We start from the raw sequence: 19684 nt of genomic DNA, 5'->3' as shown, positions 1-19684 counted from the left end.
CCATCTATCGAGTTGATCTGATCCGTCCGGCCATATCTACAAGGATCCTTCCACCCTCCTCAGGTCTGGAAGCTCCGCGCCAAGGACAACACTGACCCTAATGATGAGATCTTACCCATCCAGATTGGACAGGTCCAGATGTTTCTCCACGTCGAGCAGAAGATCTCGGAAGAAGCGGAGTCTCTTGTCCTCGAACTGCTGGCACTGCTCGAACACCTGCTCCATGTTCTCCATGTACTGCGGGGTGGCGCCGTCCAGGTCCTTCAGGGTCTTCTCGTATTTCTCTTTGGTCTGTGAAGAGCACAGGACGGCGGATTATTCACCGACATTGCTGCGCTGGGTCATTTCCTTCACACGGTTTTAAAAAAAGGAGACAATCAGCAGGTATGAGCCAGCAAAACGGCAAGAAGTGTTATTGGGGGCTGGGAGATCAGTATAGAAATGTCCCCTCTGCTATTGATTGATGATGTGAGGGTCTCCCGATCCCCACCCTTCCCCCACCTGAGCTCCTGAAATACTCTGTGCTGCTCCTTCTATTGTCACGTCTGTGATCTCCACATTTTTGAACTCCGCTCATTTTCATCTCCTGAAATACTCTGTGCTGCTTCTTCCACTACCGGCTCCTATATTACCTTTCACATACACCCCCCACCTAATACCACGATTTGACACTGTATTGACTCCCATAAGACCAGCCTATAGCCCTCCTCAAATACTCTGTGCTGTTGTTAATTTTGTTTTGATTCCATTTTGAGGGGGGGGGGGGGATATTAAAAAATGTTTAAAAAAAAAAAAAAACAGACGAGGGTAAAAAGGTAACATATGTAAACCTTACAGCCCCCTATATAAGCGCCCACACGTCATGGTGAGAAGGGAAGTCCCCCTACTCCGATGTCCTATTCATTATTCACCAGGGGCACCATGAATTATTCAACGGCTTCTCGTAGTTTGTGGAGAAGTAGATCAGGATTTCCAGGCATGAAAACAAGAGGTCGTGACAAGTGACAGGGCTGCGCTCGTATCCTACACCACATGCCCCAATCCAGGGGAGAGGGGGGCAAACAACCTCCGCAACCGGGGAGAGGGCGAACAACCTCTGCAACCGGGGACGGGGGGGGGGGGGGGGCCGCGAACAACCTCCGCAACTGGAAGGGGGGGGGAATTCGCAAACAACCTCCGCAGCTGCGGATCCACCTATCCTTAGAAAGCCAACCCTCGATCCAACTGCTATGTCCAGCTATCGCCCAATATCGCTGCTCCCATTCGCTTCCTCCCACCTCTCATCTAACTTGCTGTTTGACAATCTACAATCTGGTTTCCGTCCCCATCACTAAACTGAGATAGCCCTGACCAAAATTACTAACGACCTACTTACAGCCAAAGCTAACAGACAATACTCTGTACTCCTACTTCTAGACCTGTCCTCTGCCTTCGACACAGTTGACCACTGCCTCCTACTACAGATCCTCTCCTCCTTTGGCATCAAAGACCTCGCCCTATCCTGGATCTCCTCATACCTTTCCAACCGCACATTCAGCGTCTCCCACTCCCACACTACCTCCTCATCCCACCCTCTCTCTATTGGAGTCCCCCAAGGCTCTGTTCTATGACCCCTACTCTTCTCAATCTATACACTCGGCCTGGGACAACTTATGAAGTCCAATGGATTCCAGTACCACCTCTATGCTGATGACACTCAGATCTACCTCTCTGGCCCAGACGTCACCTCTCTGCTGTCCAGAATCCCGGAGTGCCTATCAGCCATATCCTCCTTCTCCTCTCACTTCCTCAAACTCAATGTGGACAAATCTGAACTTATCATATTTCCTCCATCTCATAGATCTTCCTTACCTGACCTATCTATCGCAATTAACGACATCACGCTTTCCCTCATACCGGAAGTCCGCTGCCTCGGAGTAACACTTGACTCTGCCCGGTCCTTCAAACTGCACATCTAAGCTCTCTCCACCTCCTGTCGCCTCCAGCTCAAAAATATCTCCAGAATCTGTCCTTTCCTCAACCGTCAATCTACTAAAATGCTTGTGCATGCCCTCATCTCCCGCCTCGAATACTGCAACATCCTTTTCTGTGGCCTGCCTGCAAACACCCTTGCACCTCTCCAGCCCATCCTTAACTCTGCTGCCCGACTAATCCATCTCTCTCCTCGCTACTCCTCCGCTTCCCCGCTCTGCAAATCTCTTCACTGGCTCCCATTCCCTCAGCGTATCCAGTTCAAATTACTAATACTGACCTATGGTTGTGGCCAAAAGTATTGACACCCCTGCAATTCTGTCAGATAATACTCAGTTTCTTCCTGAAAATGATGGCAATCACAAATTCTTTGGTATTATCATCTTCATTTAATTTGTCTTAAATGAAAAAAAAAAACACAAAAGAGAATGAAGCAAAAAGCAAAACATTGATCATTTCACACAAAACTCCAAAAATGGGCCAGACAAAAGTATTGGCACCCTCAGCCTAATACTTGGTTGCACGACCTTTAGCCAAAATAACTGCGACCAACCGCTTCCGGTAACCATCATAGAGTTTCTTACAATGCTCTGCTGGAATTTTAGACCATTCTTCTTTGGCAAACTGCTCCAGGTCCCTGATATTTGAAGGGTGCCTTCTCCAAATGGCCATTTTTAGATCTCTCCACAGGTGTTCTATGGGATTCAGGTCTGGAATCATTGCTGGCCACCTTAGAAGTCTCCAGCGCTTTCTCTCAAACCATTTTCTAGTGCTTTTTAAAGTGTGTTTCGGGTCATTGTCCTGCTGGAAGACCCATGACCTCTGAGGGAGACCCAGCTTTCTCACACTGGGCCCTACATTATGCTGCAAAATTTGTTGGTAGTCTTCAGACTTCATAATGCCATGCACACGGTCAAGCAGTCCAGTGCCAGAGGCAGCAAAGCAACCCCAAAACATCAGGGAACCTCCGCCATGTATGACTGTAGGAACCGTGTCCTTTTCTTTGAATGCCTCTTTTTTTCTCATGTAAACTCTATGTTGATGTCTTTGCCCAAAAAGCTCTACTTTTGTCTCATCTGACCAGAGAACATTCTTCCAAACGTTTTAGGCTTTTTCACGTAAGTTTTGGCAAACTCCAGCCTGGCTTTTTTATGTCTCGGGGTAAGAAGTGGGGTCTTCCTGGGTCTCCTACCATACAGTCCTTTTCATTCAGACGCCGACGGATAGTACGGGTTGACACTGTTGTACCCTCAGACTGCAGGGCAGCTTGAACTTGTTTGGATGTTAGTCGAGGTTCTTTATCCAACATCCGCACAATCTTGCGTTGAAATCTCTTGTCAATTTTTCTTTTCCGTCCACATCTAGGGAGGTTAGCCACAGTGCCATGGGCTTTACACTTCTTGATGACACTGCGCACGGTAGACACAGGAACATTCAGGTCTTTGGAGATGGACTTGTAGCCTTGAGATTGCTCATGCTTCCTCACAATTTGGTTTCTCAAGTCCTCAGACAGTTCTTTGGTCTTTCTTTTCTCCATGCTCAATGTGGTACACACAAGGACACAGGACAGAGGTTGAGTCAACTTTAATCCATGTCAACTGGCTGCAAGTGTGATTTAGTTATTGCCAACACCTGTTAGGTGCCACAGGTAAGTTACCGGTGCTGTTAATTACACTAATTAGAGAAGCATCACATGATTTTTCGAACAGTGCCAATACTTTTGTCCACCCCCTTTTTTATATTCTTTTTGTGTTTTTTCATTTAAGACAAATTAAATGAAGATAATACCAAATAATTTGTGTTTGCAATCATTTTCAGGAAGAAACTGAGTATTATCTGACAGAATTGCAGGGGTGTCAATACTTTTGGCCACAACTGTACAAAGCCATCCATAACCTGTCTCCTCCATATACAGTGGGGCAAAAAAGTATTTAGTCAGTCAGCAATAGTGCAAGTTCCACCACTTAAAAAGATGAGAGGCGTCTGTAATTTACATCATAGGTAGACCTCAACTATGGGAGACAAACTGAGAAAAAAAAATCCAGAAAATCACATTGTCTGTTTTTTTATCATTTTATTTGCATTTTATGGTGGAAAATAAGTATTTGGTCAGAAACAAATAATCAAGATTTCTGGCTCTCACAGACCTGTAACTTCTTCTTTAAGAGTCTCCTCTTTCCTCCACTCATTACCTGTAGTAATGGCACCTGTTTAAACTTGTTATCAGTATAAAAAGACACCTGTGCACACCCTCAAACAGTCTGACTCCAAACTCCACTATGGTGAAGACCAAAGAGCTGTCAAAGGACACCAGAAACAAAATTGTAGCCCTGCACCAGGCTGGGAAGACTGAATCTGCAATAGCCAACCAGCTTGGAGTGAAGAAATCAACAGTGGGAGCAATAATTAGAAAATGGAAGACATTCAAGACCACTGATAATCTCCCTCGATCTGGGGCTCCACGCAAAATCCCACCCCGTGGTGTCAGAATGATCACAAGAACGGTGAGCAAAAATCCCAGAACCACGCGGGGGGACCTAGTGAATGAACTGCAGAGAGCTGGGACCAATGTAACAAGGCCTACCATAAGTAACACACTACGCCACCATGGACTCAGATCCTGCAGTGCCAGACGTGTCCCACTGCTTAAGCCAGTACATGTCCGAGCCCGTCTGAAGTTTGCTAGAGAGCATTTGGATGATCCAGAGGAGTTTTGGGAGAATGTCCTATGGTCTGATGAAACCAAACTGGAACTGTTTGGTAGAAACACAACTTGTCGTGTTTGGAGGAAAAAGAATACTGAGTTGCATCCATCAAACACCATACCTACTGTAAAGCATGGTGGTGGAAACACCATGCTTTGGGGCTGTTTCTCTGCAAAGGGGCCAGGACGACTGATCCGGGTACATGAAAGAATGAATGGGGCCATGTATCGTGAGATTTTGAGTGCAAACCTCCTTCCATCAGCAAGGGCATTGAAGATGAAACGTGGCTGGGTCTTTCAACATGACAATGATCCAAAGCACACCGCCAGGGCAACGAAGGAGTGGCTTCGTAAGAAGCATTTCAAGGTCCTGGAGTGGCCTAGCCAGTCTCCAGATCTCAACCCTATAGAAAACCTTTGGAGGGAGTTGAAAGTCCGTGTTGCCAAGCGAAAAGCCAAAAACATCACTGCTCTAGAGGAGATCTGCATGGAGGAATGGGCCAACATACCAACAACAGTGTGTGGCAACCTTGTGAAGACTTACAGAAAACGTTAGACCTCTGTCATTGCTAACAAAGGATAGATTACAAAGTATTGAGATGAAACTTTGTTTCTGACCAAATACTTATTTTCCACCATAATATGCAAATAAAATGATAAAAAAACAGACAATGTGATTTTCTGGATTTTTTTTTCTCAGTTTGTCTCCCATAGTTGAGGTCTACCTATGATGTAAATTACAGACGCCTCTCATCTTTTTAAGTGGTGGAACTTGCACTATTGCTGACTGACTAAATACTTTTTTGCCCCACTGTATCTCTGAACTAATCTCCCGATATCTTCCCTCACGTAATCTCCGGTCCTCCCAAGACCTCCTTCTCTCCTCCACACTTATTCGCTCCTCACCCAACCGCCTTGAAGACTTCTTCCGAATATCCCCCATCCTCTGGAACTCTCTGCCCCAACACGTCCGACTATCAACCACAGTGGGATCCTTCAGACGGAACCTGAAAACCCACCTCTTCAGGAAAGCCTACAGCCTGCACTGACCCCGCTGCCTCCTCATCACTATCGGAGATACTGCCTCACCAACACCGAAGCTGCCGCAACCCCCTAACCTACTGTCTCCTTCCCCACAATCCTATAGAATGTAAACCCGCAAGGGCAGGGTCCTCGCCCCTCTGTAATTGTTAGTTTGCTTACAGTAAGCAATATCTGTAATTTGTATGTAACCTCTTCTCATGTACAGCACCATGGTATCAATGGTGCTATAGAAATAAATAACACCAACAACCTACGCGACCGGGAAGGAGGGGTGTTGGTGATGGTGGGGTCGAACAACCTCCGCACCCGGGGGAGCAGGGGGGGGAGGGGTGTCAAACAACCTACGCAACTGGGGAGGGGGGAGGGGGGGGGGGTCGAACAACCTCCGCAACCGGGGAGAGGGGGCGAACAACCTCTGCAACCGGGGGGGATGGGGGACGACGACAACTGCTGAAACCGTGAAAAGGGGTGGGGGAACCTGCGCAATGGGGAGCATACAGTTGGTGGCCTTTAGACACCCCACAATGTCGTCACAGGCGGGTATTGGGGGTGTAGTTGATTGGTTCCTGAACAGACACCATACTGGGATTGTGCCAATTACAGTCTCCGAGAGCAGCATTTAAGTGGTTAAACAGCAGCTATCAGAGTTGTAAGAGACAGCCGCCATCTACCCTGTATGGCGCGACCTTCGCTCTCCCTCCATGGCTTAACAGTACATCTTGGGGCAGGAACAAGTTAAAGCTGCAGTACCAGACACGGTCTATAGATAAGAGTGGCGCAGTTCCTGGAAGAATACAGCCAATACCTTCTAATCTGATGCCATCCCTTTAAGCAGGGGTTTTCCTATAAAGAATGCAGAGGTTTCTGGTCCAGGTGTATAAGAGGACCCCCAGGTTATATAGGGCACGTGGTAAGTCGGCAGCCGTGTTACGGATTGTGAACTGGGGCTCTCGCAATGCGGCGGCTGCAGATCACGTATATTTGCTCGTCGGGGCGTTACACCAGGGCAGGTCTACAAACAAAGGCGAGGTGACCCGCCACATCCGCACCTTCTGGGAGTCCTGCTTGCTCTTCTCCACTTTGTCCTGGAGTTTCTTCAGCTGCTCAGGATTGAGCGCAGGGTCGGCTTTGCTGTTTGTCTCCCTGGATATGGCGAGTTTCTCCTCCTTGCAGGCAGCGTGGTAAGCCTTCTTAGCTGCTTCCACCTGGAGAAAGGCGAAATAAAAAAAAAAGAAAAAAAAAAAAAAGTGGAACCTTTGCACTTGTAGTGACCGCCTCAACCAATCAGCAGCCACCGATTGGCTGCAGTGGTCACGTGCCGTCTGAGCGGAATGTGACGAATTGCGGCCGTCTTCCCTCTCACCTCCTTGAGTTTCTTTGCCCACGGCTTCTGTGCTTTCCTGAAGCCATCTTCAGCTTCCTTGGTCTCCTTGAAGCCCCCCATCATCTGCTTGTGGTACGCCTCCTTCTGCCAGTTCTTCACTTTCTCGAAGTCGTCATTCATCAGCGCGTTCTTCACCTCGAGGTGGAGCTCGCTGACTCTCTCGGCTTCGGTCATCACGGCGTTCCAGGCCTTCTCCCCGGTGCCGTACTGAGGCCCTACAAGAGGTAAAGTGGTATTACACTGAGGAATGCTGGGAGATTTCTGCTCTGACTGATTGTTAATGCAGCTCTGGACTCAAATACAGGCTTTAAAAGACAAATGTCACTATATAAACACAGACCACTGGACAGAAGCTACGTAAAGGACACCGCACTGCCTACAGTCTGTGTTACACTCCAGAGCTGAACTCACAATTCTGCTGGCTATCACGGAGCGAGAAAGGGGAGTGACAACCGTTCTGTGCCCGATCCAAGGTAATACAGATGTGACCCACCCAGATTCCATCCTCTTTACCTTTCTCCACAAGCTGCTTCCACCTCTTTGCCCATTCTGTCAGCTGCTGCGCGTACGCCTTCTCGATTTTCGCCCGCTCGTGCAGACAGTTCATTAAATCGTTGCAGAGTCTGTGCCCGTCGTCTATCCTCTTGACTGCACGCTTGTAATTGCCGATCTGTCAAAAATTATTTTAAAAAAATAAACAAAATTGCAATGAAAAATAAAATTGCAGACACATAAGAATGAAGTTCGCTTAATAGTCTGGATTAAAAATTGCCGCTTTGCGTATACAGCTCCAATGCAGGCACAAGCATCTACAAAGGCTCGAGAGCATATACCGTAACCTTACACAGTCCCTTAGTAACAAACACCCCCACATCCAGTCATTCCCTTATTTGAGAGAGATATCGAGAGATCGAGAGAGAGTGAGAGAGTGAGAGTGAGTATTACTGCCTATCTAGGCTACGGCCGTGTACAGTTGTGTGAAAAAGTGTTTGCCCCCTTCCTGATTTCCTATTTTGCATGTTTGCCACACTTATATGTTTCAGATCACCAAACACTTAAAATGTTAGACAAATAACAAGTAAAAATAAAATACAGGTCTTTATTATTAAGGGAAAAAAAAATCCAAACCTACAGGGTCCTGTGTGAAAAAGTGATTGCCCCTCCCTTTCCTCCCCACCCCCCTTTAACCCCTTCATGACCTTGCCGTTTTTTGCAATTCTGACCAGTGTCCCTTTATGAGGTAATAACTCAGGAACGCTTCAACGGATCCTAGCGATTCTGAGATTGTTTTTTCGTGACATATTGGGCTTCATGTTAGTGGTAAATTTAGGTCGATAATTTCTGAGTTTATTTGTGAAAAAAGCGGAAATTTGGCAAAAATTTTGAAAATTTCGCAATTTTCACATTTTGAATTTTTATTCTGTTAAACCAGAGAGTTATGTGACACAAAATAGTTAATAAATAACATTTCCCACATGTCTACTTTACATCAGCACAATTTTGGAAACAAATTTTTTTTTTGCTAGGAAGTTATAAGGGTTAAAATTTGACCAGTGATTTCTCATTTTTACAACAAAATTTACAAAACCATTTTTTTTTAGGGACCACCTCACATTTGAAGTCAGTTTGAGGGTTCTATATGGCTGAAAATACCCAAAAGTGACACCATTCTAAAAACTGCACCCCTCAAGGTGCTCAAAACCACATTCAAGAAGTTTATTAACCCTTCAGGTGTTTCACAGCAGCAGAAGCAACATGGAAGGAAAAAATGAACATTTAACTTTTTAGTCACAAAAATGATCTTTTAGCAACAATTTTTTTATTTTCCCAAGGGTAAAAGGAGAAACTGGACCACGGACGTTGTTGTCCAATTTGTCCTGAGTACGCTGATACCTCATATGTGGGGGTAAACCACTGTTTGGGCGCACGGCAGGGCTCGGAAGGGAAGGAGCGCCATTTGACTTTTTGAATGAAAAATTGGCTCCAATCTTTAGCGGACACCATGTCGCGTTTGGAGAGCCCCCGTGTGCCTAAACATTGGAGCTCCCCCACAAGTGACCCCATTTTGGAAATTAGACCCCCCAAGGAACTTATCTAGAAGCATAGTGAGCACTTTAAACCCCCAGGTGCTTCACAAATTGATCCGTAAAAAATGAAAAAGTACTTTTTTTTCACAAAAAAATTATTTTAGCCTCAATTTTTTCATTTTCACATGGGCAACAGGATAAAATGGATCCTAAAATTAGTTGGGCAATTTCTCCTGAGTATGCCGATACCTCATATGTGGGGGTAAACCACTGTTTGGGTGCACGGCAAGGCTCGGAAGAGGAGGCGTGCCATTTGACTTTTTGAATGGAAAATTAGCTCCAATCGTTAGCGGACACCATGTCGCGTTTGGAGAGCCCCTGTGTGCCTAAACATTGGAGCTCCCCTACAAGTGACCCCATTTTGGAAACTAGACCCCCCAAGGAACTTATCTAGATGCATAGTGAGCACTTATAACCCCCAGGTGCTTCACAGAAGTTTATAACGCAGAGCCGTGAAAATAAAAAAATAATTTTTCTTTCCTCAAAAATGATTTTTAGCCCAGAATTTTTTATTTTCCCAAGGGTAATAGGAGAAATTGGACCCCAAATGTTGTTGTCCAGTTTGTCCTGAGTACGATGATACCCCATATGTGGGGGTAAACCACTGTTTGGGCGCACCGCAGGGCTCGGAAGGGAAGGCACGCCATTTGGCTTTTTGAATGGAAAATTAGCTCCAATCATTAGCGGACACCATGTCGCGTTTGGAGAGCCCCTGTGTGCCTAAACATTGGAGCTCCCGCACAAGTGAACCCATTTTGGAAACTAGACCTCCCAAGGAACTAATCTAGATGTGCGGTGAGCACTTTGAACCCCCAAGTGCTTCACAGAAGTTTATAACGCAGAGCCATGAAAATAAAAAATAATTTTTCTTTTCTCAAAAATGATTTTTTAGCCCACAATTTTTTATTTTCCCAAGGGTAACAGGAGAAATTGGACCCCAAAAGTTGTTGTCCAGTTTCTCCTGAGTACGCTGATACCCCATATGTGGGGGTAAACCACTGTTTGGGCACACGTCAGGGCTCGGAAGGGAAGTAGTGACATTTGAAATGCAGACTTTGATGGAATGGTCTGCGGGCATCAGGTTGCGTTTGCAGAGTCCCTGGTGTGCCTAAACAGTAGGAACTCCCCACAAGTGACTCCATTTTGGAAACTAGACCCCCAAGGGAACTTATCTAGATGTGTGGTGAGCACTTTGCACCCCCAAGTGCTTCACAGAAGTTTATAACGCAGAGCCGTGAAAATAAAAAATGTGTTTCCTTTCCTCAAAAATATTTTTTTAGCCCAGAATTTTTTATTTTTGCAAGAGTAACAGGAGAAATTGGACCCCAAAAGTTGTTGTCCAGTTTCTCCTGAGTACGCTGATACCCCATATGTGGGGGTAAACCACTGTTTGGGCACACGTCAGGGCTCGGAAGGGAAGTAGTGACATTTGAAATGCAGACTTTGATGGAATGGTCTGCGGGAGTCACATTGCATTTGCAGAGCCCCTGATGTGCCTAAACAGTAGAAACACCCCACAAGTGACCCCATTTTGGAAACTAGACCCCCGAAGGAACTTATCTAGATGTGTGGTGAGCACTTTCAACCCCCAAGTGCTTCACAGAAGTTTATAACGCAGAGCCGTGAAAATAAAAAATAATTGTTCTTTCCTCAAAAATTATGTTTTAGCAAGTAATTTTTTATTTTTGCAAGGGTAACAGGAGAAATTGGACCCCAACAGTTGTTGCCCAGTTTGTCCTGAGTACACTGGTACCCCAAATGTGGGGGTAAACCACTGTTTGGGCGCACGTCGGGGCTTGGAAGGGCGGGAGCACCATTTGACTTTTTCAACGCAAGATTGGCTGGAATCAATGGTGGCGCCATGTTGCGTTTGGAGACCCCTGATGTGCCTAAACAGTGGAAACCCCTCAATTCTAACTTCAACACTAACCCCAACACACCCCTAATCCTAATCCCAACTGTAGCCATAACCCTAATCACAACCCTAACCCCAACACACCCCTAACCACAACCCTAACCGCAACACACCCGTAACCCTAATTCCAACCCTAATCCTAACCCTAATCCCAACCGTAACCCTAATCCCAACCCTAACCACAACTGTAACCCCAACACACCCCTAACCCTATCCGTAACCCTAACCACAAGCCTAATCTTAACCCTATTTCAAACCCTAGCCCTAATTCCAACCCTAACTCTAATTCCAACCCTAACCCTAAGGCTATGTGCCCACGTTGCGGATTCGTGTGAGATCTTTCCGCACGATTTTTGAAAAATCTGCAGGTAAAAGGCACTGCGTTTTACCTGCGGATTTACAGCAGATTTCCAGTGTTTTTTTGTGCGGATTTCACCTGCGGATTCCTATTGAGGAACAGGTGTAAAACGCTGCGGAATCCGCACAAAGAATTGACATGCTGCGGAAAATACAATGCAGCGTTTCTGCATGGAATTTTCCGCACCATGGGCACAGCGGATTTGGTTTTCCTTAGGTGTACATGGTACTGTAAACCTGATGGAAAACTGCTTCGAATTCGCAGCGGCCAATCCGCTGCGGATCCGCGGCCAATCCGTTGCGGATCCGCTGCCGATCCGCGGCCGATCCGTGGCCGATCCGCGGCCGATCCGCTGCGGATCCGCGGCCGATCCGCTCTGTGTGCACATGCCATAACCCTACCCCTAACCCTAACCCTACCCCTAACCCTACCCCTAGTTCTAACCCTAGTTCTAACCCTAACCCTAGTGGAAAAAGAAAAAAAAATATTTTCTTTATTTTATTATTGTCCCTACCTATGGGGGTGATAAAGGGGGGGGGGGTTATTTATTATTTTTTTATTTTGATCGCTGTGTTAGAACCTACCACAGCGATCAAAATGTACCTGTAATGAATCAGCCAGCCGGCTGATTCGGCGGGCGCACTGAGCATGCGCCCGCCATTTTGGAAGATGGCGGCGCCCAGCGAGGAGACGGACCGACACCGGGAGCCTAGGTAAGTATAAGGGGGGGGAGATCGGGGCACGGGGGGGGCGTCGGAGCACCGGGGGGTGACATAGGAGCAGGGGGGGAGCGGGCAGGAGGACGGGGGAGCGGAGCACAGGACGGAGGGGACCGGACCCCATAACGGAGCACTGGGGGGGCGATCGGTGGGGTGGGGGGGGGTCACTTCAGGTTTTCCAGCCATGGCCGATGGTATTGCAGCATCGGCTATGGCTGGATTGTAATATTTCACCAGTTTTTTAGGTGAAATATTACAAATCGCTCTGATTGGCAGTTTCACTTTCAACAGCCAATCAGAGCGATCGTAGCCACGGGGGGGGTGAAGCCACCCCCCCTGGGCTGAAGTACCACTCCCCCCTCTCCCTGCAGATCGGGTAAAATAGGAGTTAACCCCTTCACCCGATCTGCAGGGACGCGATCATTCCATGACGCCGCATAGGCGTCATGGGTCGGGAAGGGGTTAAAACATAAATTAACTGTGGTTTATCACATCTTTGGGAAGCAGAGCTCGAATTCCCTAGCCACTCCAGGCCTGATTACTGCCACACCGGTTCTCAATCAGGAAGTCACTTAAATAGGACCTGCCTGACAATGTGAAGTAGACCAAAAGGTCCTGAAAAGCTAGACATCATGCCGCGACCCAAAGAAATTCTGAACCAAATGAGAAAAAGTAATTGAGATTTTATCAGTCTGGAAAAGGTTATAAAGCCATTTCTAAAGCTTTGGGACTTCAGTGAACCACAATGAGAGCCATTATTCACAAATGGAGAAAACATGGAACAGTGGTCAAACTTCCCAGGAGTGTTGGCCTGACCAAAATTACGCCAAGAGCGCAGCAACGACTCATCCAAGAGGTCACAAGACACCCCACAACAACATCCAAAGAACTGCAGACCTCACGTCAGTTAAGGTCAGTGTTCATGACTCCACCATAAGAAAGACTGGGCAAAAAATGGCCTGCATGGCAGAATTCAAAGACGAAAACCACTGCTGAGCATTAAGAACGACTCGTCTCAGTTTTGCCAGAAAACATCTTGATGATCCAAGACTTTTGGGAGAATACTCTGACAGGACAGATGATGAACTTTTTGGAAGGTGTTTGCCCCATTACATCTGGCGTAGAAGTAACACAGCATTTCAGAAAAGGAACACCATACCAACAGTAAGACATGGTGGTGGCAGTGTGATGGTCTGGGGCAGTTTTGCTGCTTCAGGAACTGGACGTCTAGACTGTTATCAACCAAAAAATGCTGAAAGAAATTGGCCATCTGTTCGTGACCTCAGGCTGAAGCGCACTTGGGTTATGCAGCAGGACAATGATACAAAACACACCAGCAAGTCCACCTCTGAATGGCTTAAAAAAACGTAAAAAAAATTAAGTCTTTGGAGTGGCCTAGTCAAGGTCCTAACCTTAATCCGATTTAGATGCTGTGGCATCTAAAAACGGCGGTTCATGCTCGGTAACCCTCCAATGTGGCTGAATTACAACAATTCTGCAAAGATGAGTGGCCAAAATTCCTCCAGAGCACTGTAAAATAGTCATTGCCAGTTATCGCAAACACTTGATTGGAGTGGTTACTGCTAAGGTTGGCCCGGTTGGGTTAGTTATTACCAGGTTTGGATTTCTCTTTCCTTTCATAAAAAAAAATTGCATAGTGTGATTACTTGTGTTATCTTTGCCTAATATTTACATTTGTTTGGTGATCTGAAACATTGAAGGAGGGGCAAACACTTTCACACAACTGTATGACCTTACACAGTCCTTTGGAATCATGAGAAATCGTTCTGCAAAATCCATATTCCTTCCCTCATTCCAGAGGTTGGCTATAAAAAGTGAATTGCAGGGAAAGGTGCACAGTAAAGCAATGTCGGTAGAGCATGAGTATGTTCCTGCCTATCTAGGCTCCAGCAGTACATACCCTTACAAAGACCCATAGTTATTGGAAAAAAAAAAAAAATTCTACAAAATCCATATTCTTTCACCCCTTTCCAGGACTCTGCTAGGAAACAGAAGTTACAGGGGAAGTGGTGTAGTAATACAGAGCAGACTGTATTCCTGCCTATCTAGGCTCCAGCAGTACATACCCTTACACAGACCCATGAGAACTAAGAACTAATTCTACCTAATCCATATTCCTTTCCTCATTCCAGGGCTCAGCTACAAAAAGTGAATTGCACGGGAAGGTGCACAGTAAAGCACAGTCAGTAAAGCACAGTCAGTAGAGTATGAGTATATTCCTGCCTATCTAGGCTCCAGCAGTACCTACCCTTACAAAGACCCATACAGACGTGAAAAAAAAAAAAAAATCCATATTCTTCTTTCACCCCATTCCAGGACTCCGCTAGGAAATAAAAGTTATAGGGGAAGAGGTGTAGTAATACAGAGCAGACCGTGTATTCCTGCCTATCTAGGCTCCAGCAGTACATACCCTTATACAGACCCATGAGAAATAAGAAATAATTCTACCAAATCCATATTTCTTCCCTCATTCCAGGACTCACAGAGGAAAAGTGAATTACAGGGGGAAGGTGCACAGTAACGCACATCAGAGTACGTGTGTGTTCCTGCCTCTCTAGGCTCCAGCAATACATGTATTTTTGATAACTTGTTACCATATCAAGGCCTTAAATGCTCAGGGGCATGAGGAAGAGTGTTTTCGGGAAGCTGCCATGTCATACCATGGTCAGCCACAGTAGTAGTCGAGTAAAGTAGCACTTGTGGGTTGGTGGTCAGGCTTCACGAAAAGGGAGTTTACAGCTCTGCTCAGTTTACCGTCATCATAAAAGCATCAATAATAATAAAATACGATGACTACTCCTGTATATTACAGCACCGGGAGCCATTTACTCCAAAGACATCTTTGTCAAACCTACATCCTATGTAATAAAAAAAGAATAAAGTGACTCTGCAGCCACAATCCTATGTAATCCACTAACGCGCCTAGGTAATAACCGCACACGTTTCTTTTCATTAGAGTCTCATGGGTCAAAACAAAATCGTTCCGCGAATACATTTTATATGTTGCCATTAGCAACACATTGGTCTGTGTACTGCAAAGAACCTAGAAAAAGAATTGCTCCAAGGCTAGAAAATAAGTCAACAGCCGTCCCCACACAAGAACTTCCCCAATGATCACAAGTTACAGGGGAAACAATACACAAGTTACAGGGGAAACACTACACAAGTTACAGGGGAAACAATACACAAGTTACAGAGGAAACTATACACAAGTTACAGAGGAAACTATACACAAGTGACAGGTAACAGAAGATTTGATGACAGATAAACACCCATCCTTTTTTTTCCCCCCTTTCCCTCTAAAGTTTTCATCCTCACCCTTCCTCACTTTTCCTTTACAGGTATTACTTCCTCATTTTCTCTCCCTTCCCCTCTCCCCCCCGCCACTATTTCCATTCACTGCTTTTTCATTCTTCTTTCACTTCCTTACCCAGTTTGGTCTTTCCCTTCATTTGTTTTACATTCTCTCTTCCTTCCCCTCTTTTCTCTTTTTTTTCCTCTTCCCAGATTTTTCTTTCAATTGTCTTTCCCCTCCCACCTCTCTCCCTTAAACCCACCTTTTCATTATCCTTGCTCCCCCCCCCCCCCCTTACCTTGTTTTCACTTTCCATGCCAGCATTTTCGGTTTCCTCTCCACTCCCCCGCCACCCTTGGACAATATGCACATGGAGTCTTTTTGCAGTTTTCAGAGAAGAAACTGAGCAGAATCCACATGTTTGAGGATTTTTGAGCATTTGAGGAGGATTTGGAGAGTCTCTGCTCTGTATCTATTCTAAAACCCCCTATAATAGAAAAAAAACAATACCCTGTTTTTTCCGCTTCCCTTCAGTTTTCCTTTCCTAAACCCTCCACTTATGTTTTGTTTCCTTTCCTCAATTTCTTTCCATACTTTCCCTTTGCCCCCTTTTCTCCAGTTTTACTTAGTCTCCTTTTGTTTCCTCTTCCCACTTTCTTCACTTTCTCTGGTCTTTTTTCCCCCTCTCCTCTTTCTTTCCATACTTATGGTCACATCTTTTCTTTCCCATTTCTTATACTGGTTTTATTTCCCTTTTCCATTAGCTTCATCCCTTTTCCTTCCCTTTACCCCTACCCCCTTCTGTTTCCATTCCCCACTTTCTTTCCTTCCTCTTCTTTCGTCTAGTCTCCTTTTCCTTTCCATTTACCCTCCTTTTGTTTCCTTTCCTCACTTTTATTCATGTTGCCTTTTCCATTCCTTTCACTCCTTATCCCCGGTATACTTCCATTTAGCCCCCTTGTTTCCTTTCCCCACCTTCTCTCCTTCCCCTTCATGTCTTTTCCATTCTTTTGTCCTACTTCCACTATTCCATCCCTTTACCCCCCTTTTGTGTCCTTTCCCCGGCTTCTCCCTTTTCTGTCCTTTCCGCACTTTTCTTCATGTCTTTTCCATTCATTCTCCCTATTTCCAGTGTTCCTTTCCCCACTTTTTTCATTCCTTTCACCCCTCATCTCCAGTTTTCCTTTTTTACTCTTTTTGTTTCCATTCCCCACTTAATTTCCACTTTTCTTGTCCTCTTTTCCAATCCTATTTCCCCTTCTTTATCCGTCTTGCTCTTTCCTCTATTCCATTCATTCATTCCCCTCCACTTTTATTTCCTTTCCCCACTTGTTTCATTCCTTCCACCCCTCGTCTCCCGTTTTCTTTTTTTCCCTCCTTTTGTTCTTATTCCCCCACACTTTTCTTCTCCTCTTTTCCATTCCTATTTCACCTTCTTTATCCCGTTTTGCCCTTTCCTTTATTTCATTCATTCCCCTCCACTTTATTTCCTTTCCCCACTTTTTTCATTCCTTTCACCCCTCGTCTCCCGTCTTTTTACTCTCCTTTTGTTCCCAATCCGCACTTTTCTCCTCTTCTTTCCCATTCTTATTTCCCCTTCTCCCTTATCCCTTCTTGCCCTTTCCCCTATTCCATTCATTCCTTGCTTTCCCTTTAAGTGACTGCTCCCTACTCGATAACCATCTCTCCAGCACACGGTGGCACATTCTTCACATATCTGTTTTGCCGAGTAGGGGAGAGAAAGCCCAATCATAAATGGCGCTGTCTCCCGGGGACCCGAACCCTGTAAATGGCTTCATACATCAGGAGAGCAGAAATCAGGTTGGACAAGTCTCTCCCTCCCGCTCTCTGGTTATATAACGTCTCATCCCTGTATAATCACTCTGCAGCGAGATGCTCCGCGGGGCGAGCAGAAAGCGCCACTTGTTATCTCTCAGCTCCTGGTTGCACAAGACGGAAGTGTCCGTGAATGAGGACTGAGTTACCAATGTACACAGGTTGCGAATAGTCCAGATTCCTGCAACGTAATCCTAAAGCAAAACAAGGCGGCATTAACCCCCCGGCTGCCGAGACTCCTCGCTCCTTAAATAGCGTTCTTCACGGAATTTGCGGAATTACTTGCGGAGCACATCTGGATCGTGTCACTTTACCAAGCAGACGCGTTGTACTGAGGGGCGGCCAACCACCACCCCACCACGTTCTGTGCACCGCACCAAGAGGAGTACGGTATCAAATAAGAAAAAGCTTATCCAGCGTATTATAATCTCACTGTCAATTATCACCATGACAACATAACATTTCTGAAACGTATATTTGGTGTGACTTTGGGTCATAGAGTAGAGAAGCAAAACTTATCCGGCTTGTTCGTCTGTGGCTCTTTCATAACGAATGCACGCTCGATTCAGCCGAGCATGCGTGCGTTTTTAATAGAAAAAGTGGCTGCCAGACATATCTGGCGGCAGATTATTCCCTTGGGGGGGGGAACAAAATAATCAAGACAAATTCAACATGGCTCCTTCTACATAGGATAAGTCAGGAGACTCCCGTAAAAAGTAGATGGTCATCCGCTTGTTTTCTACTTATTCACAGCAGCCAATCGGAAGATGACGCGTTGTAGCGGGAAGGCAGCTTGAACCAATCAGTAGACGGGGGCGTGTCTCAGACTACCAGAGATCCCCTGTAGGCATCGTAGCCAAGCTGTAGTCACAGATTTGAGCTAAAAAGAGAAGCCATCAGCAGGGAATCAATATTTTTTGTCTTAATCCTTTCAATTGCTACATGGGTTGTAGTTTTAATACTTTGCCATGGGATTACTATTAGCGGGGAGTGGGAGGTTCACTATTTTGCTATTTTTTCCCACCCCTCCAAGCAGCAGTTAATGTTCCCCTTGTACATATTTTCCGCGACGTGTTAAAGGGCCATTCAAAGGGAGGCTCAGATCTTAGAGGCCCCTTGTCGGCACCGCATGTGAGGGCACATTGAGGGGACTGATGTGTACAAACCGCTTCCACTGCGAAACGCGCCGGCCTCATTGGCATGCAGAGCGGACAGTGGAGCGAGTCATAGTCACCCAGCGAGCGGCAGCAGCGGCGAACAGCCAGGCCTCTGTTGGGTGGAATCTGATAGCAGCAAAGTGAATAAATTCTGTGTGACCTTGAGCCGTGGAAGGGAAGGAAACACTCGTCTGATTGTGATCCAGTCTTCTCTTCCATCTTCATGCCCTGACAACAGTTTCCTAATGGAGAGCCACAGGACGGACGACACCGCTGATCTGACAATTAGATGGAACGGTTAGAGCTGAAGTTTGTGCTCCAGAGCTTCGGTTCCCAACATAAAACACAACCAGCTGTCCAAAAACTGACGTTTTCGGCATGCCCTGAGAGTAATTTCACAATAACCAGAGACCACTGCTGTGAGGTTACCGGATTAATAGCAAAAATAGTTTGGAACTGAAGCTCTGGAGCACAAACTGCAGCTCTTCCGTAACTAAAAATTCGCCAGCTCTCGGCCAACTGCAACTCCCAGCAAACCCAAACAGCTGAATTTTAAAGACCACACCTATAAAGTGTACTGGCTGGAATGGCTAGAGCTGAAGTTTGTGCTCCAGAGCTTGAGTTCCTACACCATAAACATTTTCGCAGGCTCCAAATTTTATACACAGACTATAATCCATTGTCTCTATCCGAGTCTGTCAAATGGACTCATGGGAAATAAGTCAAACTGCTCCTCTAAAGGAAGCGCCCATCCACATGCACGCTCTGTGGAGCAGAGTGGGCATGCGTTTTCAATAGGGAGAGTGGAATAAGCTGCTGCTAGATACTGCTCATTTCCTATGAAGGTACAAGTAAAAATCCAACATGTCCGATCAAACTGCTAAGATCTGTCTTAGGCAAAACATAATGGACTGTTCGATCACTGAGGGATCAAGCTGCAGCTGCCTATTGAAGAGACGAGGAGTGAAGCAGAGCGTAGAAGACATTGACACAGTAAGCTCTGGATTCACAGCTACACTGCTCAATAACGTCCTCCATGCTGTGGCTTCTAAACATTTGCTACATAGAGAGGAGAGCAGGAATCCCTCCTTGTGTGTGCGGTGTATGGGAGACATCATGGTAGAGGAGGTAGCCTACCCTCACTAGCTCAGAGACAACTGCTAACTAGCGATGGAGACGGCGGAGGGGATAAA

At 46.0% G+C, this 19684-nt stretch overlaps 1 protein-coding gene across 6 annotated transcripts in view; it reads right to left on the bottom strand.

Annotated features, from left to right (window-relative positions):
* The window catches only part of PACSIN2 (protein kinase C and casein kinase substrate in neurons 2), a 62559-nt gene that overhangs the window by 7907 nt on the left and 34968 nt on the right, over nt 1–19684 (bottom strand). For all 6 annotated transcript variants that reach the window (XM_077266593.1, XM_077266595.1, XM_077266592.1 and 3 more), the window contains 4 exons: nt 7617–7773; nt 7083–7318; nt 6769–6924; nt 116–291 (listed from right to left, as the gene is read on the bottom strand). In XM_077266593.1, the coding sequence (XP_077122708.1) occupies nt 116–291; nt 6769–6924; nt 7083–7318; nt 7617–7773 (725 nt within the window). The remainder of the gene's footprint in view (nt 1–115; nt 292–6768; nt 6925–7082; nt 7319–7616; nt 7774–19684) is intronic.

Source organism: Ranitomeya variabilis, chromosome 5 (assembly GCF_051348905.1).
Source record: "Ranitomeya variabilis isolate aRanVar5 chromosome 5, aRanVar5.hap1, whole genome shotgun sequence".
NCBI classification, from domain to species: Eukaryota; Metazoa; Chordata; class Amphibia; order Anura; family Dendrobatidae; genus Ranitomeya; species Ranitomeya variabilis.
The sequence above is the reverse complement of the archived record's forward strand: the minus strand, read 5'-3'. Positions and strand labels throughout refer to the sequence as shown.